Source organism: Ictalurus punctatus, chromosome 2, assembly GCF_001660625.3.
Source record: "Ictalurus punctatus breed USDA103 chromosome 2, Coco_2.0, whole genome shotgun sequence".
Lineage (NCBI taxonomy): Eukaryota > Metazoa > Chordata > Actinopteri > Siluriformes > Ictaluridae > Ictalurus > Ictalurus punctatus.
Genome location: NC_030417.2, coordinates 295,001 through 306,642, shown reverse-complemented (window position 1 = coordinate 306,642; position 11,642 = coordinate 295,001). Strand labels below are relative to the sequence as shown.

The following is an 11,642-nucleotide window of genomic DNA, read 5'->3' as shown; positions in this document are numbered from 1 at the left end:
ATACTGTGTAACAATGCAACATAAACTGTAACAAAAACATTATGTAACATAATTAACACAATGTACCACAATTTTTTTTTTTTTAACAAAGAACACTATAACATAAAATACAATGTACCATAAATAATGTAAAAACATGATGTAACATAAAAGTGCTGGAAGTGGTATTAGTGAGGCCAGCAGGGGGCGCTCACCCTGTGGTCTGTGTAGGTCCTAATACCTCAGTATAGTGACGGGGACACTATACTGTACTCATTAAAAATCCCAGGACACTTATGGTAAAGAGTAGGGGTATAACCCTGGGGTCCTGCCCAAATTCCCCCATTGGCCCTTCTCTATCACCCCCTAATAATCTCCATCTCTCTCATACATCACTCTCTCATCTCCACAATAGCTGGTGTGTGGTGGGAGTTCTGGAGCACTATGTCTGCCGTCACATCATCCAGGTGGAGGATACACACTAGTGCTGGTTGAGGAGACCCCCCCCCCCCCCCCCCCCCATATAGATATAACTGTAACGAAAAAAAAACATGCACATTTAAAGTATCCGTGTACAACACTAACAACACAACCTAGTAGAGTATACCACAACATTAGTGTAGTTCTCTACATGCCGGAGTATAACAGTCTCATAAAGCAGTATATTACAGTATAATATATATATATATATATATATATATATATATATATATATATATATATATATATATATATAAATGTAACAGTAATAAACGGTACTTTGAGTTTTCCCACTGGAACCTGTACCGGCTGTGATGATATGTCATTACGATGTTATTGAGTGATAAATAAATCAGAAATACGAATGCTGTAGTTACGCACTGCTCCTGTAGCGCTGCTCAATCAGGAAAAAAATGTCCTTCATACTGAGGTAATATTTAATCATATTTTCGCTTGAATCTTCCTTAATGTGTCTGCTCGCTGCCGCCATTTGGATTGCACATGTGACCTTCTGTTCATCAGCGCCGATTCTCAGAAAAAGTGTGTGTCGTGGGCGGCTGCCGTGTGTGTGTGTATGTGTGTGTGTGTGTGTGTGTGTGTGTGTGTGTGTGTGCTTGTCTGATGCCACCTTGAGAACACGCTGCTTCTAACAACACCATCGGAAGAAAAAACAAACAGAGCAGAAAGCGAAGGATGAGACAAAAAAGATCAGAATGTTTTATTGAAAGTGCGTCCTGATTAGCCGAGATGTTAGCTTCCGGATTAGCGCTGTATCCACTCTATCGCGTACGGCTAGGCTACATTCTCACACACTCACCCGTGTTTGTATTTATATAAAGATCGTCTAAAAGTATTCGTCTTTGCGATGTTCACAACTCCTGAAGCTGAAATGTTTCCGTCACGATCTGAAGTTTGGAGCTCATGCTAACGGTGTTAGCGGGTGAAGGTGTAGCAACTACAGTGTGATTTCATTCATTCTGAGTTTTTTTTCTCAGTAATTTTCCGATACTTCTGAGGGAAATGTTGAGGTTTTGGATCATTCTGTTTTGTTTCCACTCTTGCTGTGTCTTCACTCCGTACGTATCATCTACTAGCAAGCTAAATTGTTATCCTCAGCCATTAGCTAACACGAATTCGTGATGCATGGCTTAGTTATTACACTTAGATCCGAAAATCTGAGGTAAAATCATTCCAGAAAATGTTGTGAAATGTAAAATTGTTCCTCCTCACTGGTGTTTGTCACATTTTCTCAGCGCAACACGTCTGATTTCTGGGATTAATTAGCCGATGCTTGTTTTTTTCTTTTCAGTAGAAATGTTTGTTTTGTTAATGAACGCATCCTGTGGCTTCATTTCCTCTGAAATGGAAAAGGAGGTTTATTATGACTAAAGATCTGAAAGTGCAGACGGATGAATGGTGAGTTCTGTTGTATTAGGTTTACTGGATCTATCCACCTACACACACACACACAGGTGGGTTAATCGTGTCTCTCTGACTGCAAGATTGTTTTTGAAACCATGTTTAGATGCTAAACGTCCGGCCGAGACACACGTCGCCTTTTTCACTCCGTTATTATTATTTAACTTTACTATTTATTTTTTTTTAAAATGAACTATTTCTACAATACGAAGCTTGGGCTTGTTGCCAGGCAAGTGTAAACCTCTGATTGTGTAGGAGTGTGAAAGTGCATCCACTATTCATTCACAGGAAACGAGATATTTATGACGCAATGTTGTTACAGTAATTTATTCCTTCTTCATTAGGAATAATATATATTTATTTATTTAGTGATCCGGATTTGGGGGGTACTTTCTTTTAAAAGTTAATTACTCTTACTTTTTTTAAGTTAATTAGAAACTAATAAAAAAAAAAAAAACAGAAAGTACTTTTTTTAATCAGCTAAAAGTCCTCCAACAAGTTAGCGTCCAGTTTTTACCGGCTGTTTATGCAAATTTCTTCCCTGCTGTTTTCTGGACACAAGCACTGTTCAGTTAATCAACAAACAAACAAATAAGTAAATAAATACATTCATGTGATGACTCTGATAATCATAATATTGTATATTATCACTGTAAAAATGTTTATATATTAAAATATAAATGATTTTCTTATATAGTTTTAATATATATTTTACATTGTAGGTTGGTAGTAAGTTAATTAATTAATAAATAAACGTGATGAATATATGACTCTGATCACTCAAATTGTTTACATTATTACTTTTTATTTAAATATATATATATATATATATATATATATATATATATATATATATATATACATATTGAAAAATACATTCTTTTATAAGTTTTAAAATATATTTCACACTGTAGCGTAAGTAAATAAGTACGCTCCAGAACTTAGGGCTGAACTCCTCAAAATAACACTGGATCCTAGACTTCCTAACTAGACGCCCCCAGGTGGTCAGGATAGGAAATCACACCTCATCCTCGGCACCGGAGCCCCTCAGGGCTGTGTCCGCAGCCCCCTAAAGTTCTCCCTCCATACAAGTGACTGCACGGCCAAACACAAATACATTCAGATATACATGATTTTATATATCGTAATAAGAATTTACACACTGTCGGTTCTGGACAAACTTTTTAGCATCTCTTTTTTTTTTAATCAAAGACAAATACTCGATATTTACACAACGATTTCACTTTTACTTGTAAAGATTAGTTTGAGACCTACTTACTTACTTATATGAAGCTGAACTTGAACATCTGTCCAGAAACAGCTGTATGAAATGAGCAGCGTGTGCAGGAGAACGCGGCGAGGCGACGGCTAATAGCGATAAATATGGTGTTAATATTATTATTGTTAATGAACATGTTATTACACCTCTATTACTGGACTCCAGTAACATTTATTAAAGTAAAAATCTAATCTGACTCTCTGATTATAATCTGATCTGATGATGATGATGAGGTGAAACAGCGTTAGCGTTAGCATTACTTTGGAATTAGCATTAGCTAAATTAAGTTAGTGTCACGTTATAGCGGTGCACATGATGACATCACTACACATAGCTGGCTGCAGACTGATGTGACATCATGTCGGGGAAAGTGTGTGTGTGTGTCAGTGGGCGTGGTGCATCACTGTCAGTAACTGCAGGCAAGAAAACACACGGAGACACACACACACACACACACACACACACACACACACACAGGTGGTGTTATTACACTGCACCATACTCACAAAGCATGACACAGTGCAGCTGCTGGTATGTACACTGCACACACACACACACACACACACACACACACACACACACACACTGAGGGGAATCACCTGCATCTAATAAACTCAGACAAACACACACACAGATGACCTTTGTGCTCATGCTCTCTTACTCGCACTGCCTTTTACCGTATGATCTGAAATTGATCTCTCTCTCTCTCTCTCTGTCTGTCTGTCTTTCATCCTTTCATTCTTTCTTCTCTCTCTGTCTCTCTTTCATTCTGTCTTATTCATTCCTTCTGTTCTCTCTCTTTCTCTGACTCTCAACAATTCTTTTCTCTCTCTCTGTCAATCTCTCATTCATTCTTTCTTCTCTCTCTGTCTATCATTCATTCTTACTTTACTCTCTCTTTCATTCTGTGTCTCACTCATTCTTTCTGTTCTCTCTCTCTGATTTTTTGTTATTAAATAAACACATGTAACACTACACACTCTTTCTCCTCCTCTTCCTCCTCCTCTTTCTTCCCCGTAATGACGCCGTGAGACGTGATTTTCGAGCAGAGCTCAGGAAAACCCAAGTGCTAATTTCATCTTTTCTTTCTAAAAGTTCAGAAAATAAATTGAGCTGAAAGAAATTTCCACAGCGAGTAACTGAAACCAGGCACTTTGCATGTTTTCCGCTCACTTTTCCCTCATGGCCGCTCGGCAGAAACTCCTGCAGCGTGTGTCGGGGTCAGATGGGGAGACGTCCTGCCGCCACCGTCGTCCTGCACACTTGCTGAACACGAGCTGTGTGTGGTGGTGTGTGTGGTGGTGTAGAGCAGTGGGGCCCCTTGGGGGCCGCCAGGGGCCGCCCAGGGAACTCAACAATTTGGTGTGAAAAGGAATTAAATACATTATTTATATATATATATATATATATATATATATATATATATATATATATATATATATATATATATATATATACACAGATATATATATTTAGATAACTATTATATACAGATATATATATTTAGATAACTATTTGTTTTTAATTATTAATTAAAAACAGGGGGGGGGTATTTTCAGAAGTCTGTATTTTTAATGTGTTTTAAAGACATCTTGCAAAAGGGGGGCCTCGGTCAAAAGATAATGCCATTTAGGGGGCCTTGTCCTGGAATATTTTGGGAACCCCTGGTGTAGAGTACCACACGGTGTAAAGTGGACACTGCAGCTCATTGTGAACTAAAGTCCTGCTGCTTTAAAAGAAGCATTTGAGCCTTCATGGTACCTCAACCTTCTGTTCCCTACACAATGCCAAATTCTGTCCTAAACTGTATATCATCTCCATTTCCTCGTCCAACACCAGAGATATCAACATGCTAAAACAGAGGAAGGGAATTAAATAAATAAATGAATAAATAAATAGGAACAATGGGTGGTTGCACACATTACGAAATGCAGGGGTGCCAAAAATTCTGACACTTTATATATATATATATATATATATATATATATATATATATATATATATATATATATATATATATATATATATAGTTTCTTAGAATAAATTTACTTCAATTAAAGGTTTAGATTTCTCTCCAATTTAAGCTAATATAATAAGCATTTTTATCATTCTTTACCAAGGGTGCCAATACTTGCCAATAGCTGATGGTATCCAAATAAAAGCTCATTCTTGTAGTGAACATTTCCGGACAGGTCTGAATGAGATCACAGAGCTGAGGCTGGGAGAAGTCAGCGATGAACGATATTCGTTACTGCACTTAAGTATTATTTTAACATGACTTTATTTGTGTATTATGAGTCGGGAAGAGTAATATAAAAAGTGCATAACTTCTAATCTACAGTGCCCTCCACTAATATTGGCACCCTTGGTAAAATACTCAGCTCTCATGGATATCAAACACGATTCCACTGTGCTACTGTCCATCTCAGATGAGACCGGGCCCAGAGAAGTGGGCGGAGCTTCTGGACAGTGTTGATGTATGGCTTCTGCTTTGCACAGTGAAGCCTTAAACTGCATCTGTGGATGCAGCGGTGAATGGTGTCGACTTATGAAAAGTATTGAAAAGTACCAAAGTATTCCCGAGCCCATGTCAGGATCTCCATTACAGACTCATGACGGTTTTTAAGACAGTGACGTCTGAGGGATCAGAGATCACGCACATTCAGAAGCGGTTTTTGGCCTTGCCCTTTACACACCGAAATTTAACCGGATTCCTTGGATTTTTTTATTATATCGTGCACTGTAGAAGGTGAAACACCCAATATCCTACCGATATGTCTTTGGGGAATGTTCTTCTCAGAGTGTTGGTTGCTGACGCATCTGTTGGCAGATCGGCGAGCCTCGACCTGTCCTTACTCTTGAAGGACTAGATCTTTATTGGAGGCTCCTTATATACTCAGGTTAGATGATTGCCTCACCTGTTTCACATCACCTTCTTATTTCACCTTCTCACATCGCTATTAGTCTTAAATTGTCCCTGTCCCAACTTTTTTGGAACATGTTGCATGCATCAATTTCAAAATAAACGTTTATCTTTAAAAAAAAAAAATTATGCAACTGATTAGATAAAACATCAAATACCTCGTCTTTATATGTTTTTGTTTAAATACACGTCAAAGTACATTTACACATCACTGTGTTTTTATTAGTATTTTCCAAACTGTCCCAACTTTAATATTATTTAACGTTAATATTATTATTATTATTATTATTATTATTATTATTATTATTATTGTTGTTGTTGTTGTAGTACAGCTCAGTGGAGAGAAAAATCCAGAAATTGATGACTGGAAATGTAAATGAGCAGTTGTGAACTGCTGTAATTTTGCACACAATCTAATTTGAATAATTTGTATTTTTAACAGAGGTGAAAAAAAAGTCCTTTGTTTTCGTTTACTCAATTTTCTGCGTCTGGACTATTTCTGGGGTTTTGTTGTCTTTTTATAATGCAAAGTTTCCAAGTGTCACATGACTTCCAGTCGCGAGTGAGAGATTTTCTTACTTAGACCACATCACACACCACTAACTCGAGAAAGAGCGAGAAATAGAGAGACAGAGTGAGAGAGAGAGATAGAGAGAGAGATAGAGAGGGAGAGGGAGAGAGAGGGGAGGAGGAACTGTTGCTGTGCATTAAGCGCTGAACTGAGCTCGTCTCAACACACTTCTCTGCGCACACAGAGGAGAGAGAGAACAAAGAAGAAAGCAAGAAAGCGACAGAGCCAGAAAGAGGAGAGAGAGAGAGAGCAGAGAGAGAGCGAGAGAGCGCGCAGGCCTAAAGAGAAGAAAAGAGTGGTATGGCTCAGGGTTCAGACAGTAATGATACTGGCTACACCAAATCTCCATCACCAGGACACAAACAGGTACGACTCTTCATCATCATCCCTCCATCATCTCTGAATCTTTCTCTCTTCTCTGTTTTGAGTGCATGCATGTCTGTGTGCACGTTTTATTTTCTCTCTCATGCACGTCTTCATCTTCCAAACTTTTCAACTTTCTTTCATTTTTTTTTTTTATCTCTCTATCGTGCCACGTGAGTTTGTTCATTCATTCCATTACTCTGAAGGGACAGCACCTTACTGCTGAACCTCGTCCACATACCTCTCTCTTCCTCTCTCTCTCTCACACACACACTAATACACACGCTAAGACAGGACGTGACATTTGACCTTCTAATTCGATTTACTTTGGGAATAAAACTAGTAACAGCTTTTGATGTTTTGTGCAAAATATGGAGAGAAACAAAAAGGTGCAGAGAGAAAGACAGAAAAATGGAGAAAGAGAGAGAGAAAGGTGGAGAGAGAGAGACAGAGAAGTCGAGAGAAAGAGAGGTGGAGAGACAGACAGAAAGGTGCAGATAGAGACAAAGGTGGAGAGAGAGACAGAAAGGTGGAGAGAGACAGAAAAGTAAAGAGACAGAAAAGTGGAGAGAGAGACAAAGAAGGAGAGAGAGACAGAAAGGTAGAGAGAGACAAAGGTGGAGAGAGAGACAGAAAGGTAGAGAGAGACAAAGGTGGAGAGAGAGACAGAAAGGTGAAGTGACAGACGAAAAGATGGAGAGACACTTAAAGACAGAGAGAGACAGAAAGGTGGAGAGAGACAGACAGACAGACAGACAGATGGATGGAGAGAGAGTTAGATGAGGAGAGAGACAGACAGATGGAGAGACAGACAACAGGATGGTGGTTAGTGATAGTGAAAGTGCCGTTATGGACAACACACTGAAAACACACAAACACAAACCGTTAACAATGCTAATACTGCTTGCTAACCATGCTAACTAGGGCTTAGCGTGCATTCAATATTATGTTCTCTCTCTCTCTCTCTCTCTCTCTCTCTCTCTTTTACACACACACACACACACACACACACACACACACACACACACACACATACACACACCTTGCTACATATATGTCCGGTTGCTAGCAATGCAATGTTGCTGTGCTAACTGTCCTACTAGCCTTCATTCATCGTTACATCCTGTACACACACACACACACACACACACACACACACACACACATCACACACAGGCCCACTTTCACAACCAACTCATTCACTCATCCTGTGCAAACAGGAACTTTTTTCTGACATTTCGTCTCTGCTAGCAATGCTAACAATAATGCTAGTCACCAGACATTAGAGTTAATAAAGCTTTCCTAAAAAAAACTTTGTCATTTTATACCTGAGCTAGCTGGCTAACGCTGATTACTGACCACAGACCTAGCATAAATTACTTTTGACAAAGATACTGTCCTTTTGTGTACATGATAGGCTAATCAGGGTTATCTGGTTTTTGCAAGAAAGCTTGCTGCTAAGATTAGCCAGCTAAGTGGTTAGCTTATGTTCTGTGGTACCAGCTTGCAGTAATCTCCTATAGTAAACTTATTTTTGTTAGCATACTAGCTGCTAGCACTAAAACTATAAGCTTTTTCACAGAAGAAAAAAAAACTCTGGTTAGCATGATGAGTTGCTAAGTTCAAAATGTCAAGATTACCCTAATACATGATTGACCTTTGACCTTAATCCAGGGATCATCAGAGGATATGAGGAAAGTAATGAGGAGGGAGAAGAATCGCATCGCGGCTCAGAAGAGCAGGTTGAGACAAACGCAGAAAGCAGACAATCTGCATCTGGTGAGAACCTATACACACACACACACACACACACACACACACACGCACATACAAGCGCACACCTTTGGGAACAGAACAGAACCTGAACAGAGGATTAATGAGAACCGACATGTTGTGTATCAGATCGACGCTCATGCATGTGAAGCCAACGGGGTTAGCAAGGCTAACGCTCCTGTCCAGCTCGTATATTTACATGGCTCTGTGTTGAGCATGTGGCGATGCGTCATGGCTTCTGTCGAATTTCACACTCGCTCGTGTTTTTGCCTCCGTTTCTGGCATTAATTAGATGGAGTGGGCGGGAAACATCGCATGACAAACCACACGATCGTGTCTCGTTACAGAACTCGACACTTCAGCAACTCTCTGAATATTTTTCTCCACTTCAGAAACAAAAAAATACCCTTTTGGCTCTGTTAGTCACGGTCTTTATTACTCTCACACCGTCTCCGAGGTAAAAACACCACTGTTATCAATTCTGTTGTTTTTAAAGCCATTCTGGATTCTGATTGGTTAGAAGGTGTTGATTAATTTCCTTTAACAGGTTTAAATTAAGGCGCTCGTTCGGCTACGATATTGTCACTATAGTAACAGCTCATTCACAGGGGCGTGTACAGTGGACGTTCAACTAATAATAAACAGCCTGAAAAATTAAGTTTTCTGTGAGAAGACATTTAAGGAAGGAGTCTCCAGTGTCAGTGCTTTGTCATCAGTCAGTGTATACAGTTGTAACAGTTAGCTCTCCTCCACCCTGCCCCACCCTACTCAACCACACACTACCCAGCTCCACACTGCATCACTCTTGCTCTGAAAAACACTCGATGTCCTTCATTGTCATGCAGAGCGTTTATCTGAGGAAGCAAGAGTCTAAATCTAGATATAAACAACTTTTATATTCTGTATATATAATATAGTACATCTTACTGTGGAGTGTCTGAGGCTGACATGAGTTTCACTAGGTGTGTGTGTGTGTGTGTGTGTGTGTGTGTGTGTGTGTGTGTGTGTGTAGGAGTGTTATTACTCACGTCCTTTCACTCTCTCCTGTGTGACGTAGACCACCGCATTTCACACACCATGCTGTCATTACTCTGGCTAGCAAAAAATGAAAACATGTAAATAATCTGGCTAAATTTACCTCAGGATGATAAATTTACCTCAGGATGCTTCTGATAGCTAGATAGATTTACCTCAGGATGTGTTTGATAGCTATTTAAACTTACCTCAGGAAGGTTTTTGATAAATAAATTTACCTCAGGATGTTTCTGCTAGCTAGATAAATTAACCTCAGGATGTTTCTGCTAGCTAATTAAATTTACCTCAGCAGGGTTTTTGCTAGATAAATTTTCCTCAGGATGGTTTTGATAGCTAGTTAAACTTACCTCAGGAAGGTTTTTGATAAATAAATTTACCTCAGGATGTTTCTGCTAGCTAGTTAAACTTACCTCAGGAGGTCTTTTGCTAGATAATTCACCTCAGTAGCTTTCTGATAGCTAAAAAAAATTTCTGATAGCTAGAATTGACCTCATTTGGGTTTTCCTAGATACATTTACTTCAGGAGGTTTCTGCTTGATAGTTAAAGTTACCTTAGGCGATTTATGCTAGTTAGTTAAAGTTACATGTGGAAGTTTTTGCTAGCTAGGTAACATTACCTAAGGAGGTTTTTGCCAGCTAGTTGGATTCTTAACTCTCAACGGCTCAACTTTAAGTTGTTTTAGATAAAACGGGACAGTAAATTACAGTAAATGTAAATGTTAGCCCTGTAGATTTAATGCTAATGGGACACTTCGTAGCTCAAAAGTACATATTACAGGAGGCTTAAATTCCCCATTGGTCACTTCTCAGTAATCTACCAGCGTGTCCTTGAGCACACCAGTGAGCATCAGATTCGGGTTTCCTCAGAACGAGAGGCTAGTGGGAGATAATACCACGCACATGGGCTAATCAGATTAGCGAGAACTGTGTTTCTGCTAACGGATGTCAATACATAGCATTTCTCATCTGATAACCTGGGCTAGTCAGAGAGTCCTGCTGGGAAAGACGCCATACAATCTGCTGTCGCTGATCTGATTTTAAAAATACACCTCATGATGTGAGATCTTTGCTAGTTAAAGTTTAAAACTTCTGCAATTCTGTATTAAACATGTAACATGTACATCTGCTCCAGCATGTGTGTATGTCAAATGTAAATGAAGGCCATGTGTGTGTGTGTGTGTGTGTTTTTGAAATTTTGAGAGCACACACACTGTGGTTTCTCTCTTCACAGTCTATGAGTGATAAACAGGAAGCTGTAATTTCCCTCTATATGACACGTTTCCTGTAGTACACCTCAGCATGTCAGTGTGGGTCGTAGGGGGGGACGAGTCGACCGTCATTTCTCGTAAAACATGGAGGAGTGATGATTGACTTGCGTCACTCACAGAGGGTAAACCCCAAACACCAGAAGGCTAACGCTAACGCTAACTGGAAGGCTACGCCGCAGGTTAGTGGGAGCTCCGATGCCTTTTTATCGCTCTTTCTGCCCCATGTTTTTCACACCTCCATGTCGAACAAAACAACTCACCTCCAACATCTTACCGTAAAATGTCACTGTCGCGCTCATCTTACGTCGACTAGCCCTTGATCTCTTCATGCTAACAACCTACTTTAATGCTAAAATTGCATTCCTAACTGTAATGTTATCCAATCGAATTAGATCCAAAATTTTTAAAAAAATAATCTTTCAGTTTATGATACAGACATTATCATGTTCAACCCCTAGATGCTAAACACTGAAATGCTATTGCTAACATACAGTCCACTATGTAGTGCGCACTTACGTTGGCTCCCTGTTTTCGTTTCTATACTAACAGCTC

At 39.3% G+C, this 11,642-nt stretch overlaps 1 protein-coding gene and 1 long non-coding RNA gene across 2 annotated transcripts in view; one reads left to right on the top strand and one right to left on the bottom strand.

Moving 5' to 3' along the window:
* Nucleotides 1–4,986: 4,986 nt before the first annotated feature.
* Nucleotides 4,987–10,311, bottom strand: LOC128635101 (uncharacterized). The gene is made up of 3 exons (XR_008397962.1): nucleotides 10,233–10,311; nucleotides 9,816–9,882; nucleotides 4,987–5,009 (listed from the first exon to the last, which is right to left on the bottom strand). It is a non-coding gene; the product is annotated as an uncharacterized LOC128635101 (long non-coding RNA).
* The window catches only part of batf (basic leucine zipper transcription factor, ATF-like), a 6,885-nt gene continuing 1,952 nt past the window's right edge, over nucleotides 6,710–11,642 (top strand). Inside the window, exons 1-2 of the mRNA XM_017451341.3 lie at nucleotides 6,710–7,017; nucleotides 8,689–8,793. Of these exons, the coding sequence (XP_017306830.1) occupies nucleotides 6,952–7,017; nucleotides 8,689–8,793 (171 nt within the window). The 5' untranslated portion in view covers nucleotides 6,710–6,951. The remainder of the gene's footprint in view (nucleotides 7,018–8,688; nucleotides 8,794–11,642) is intronic.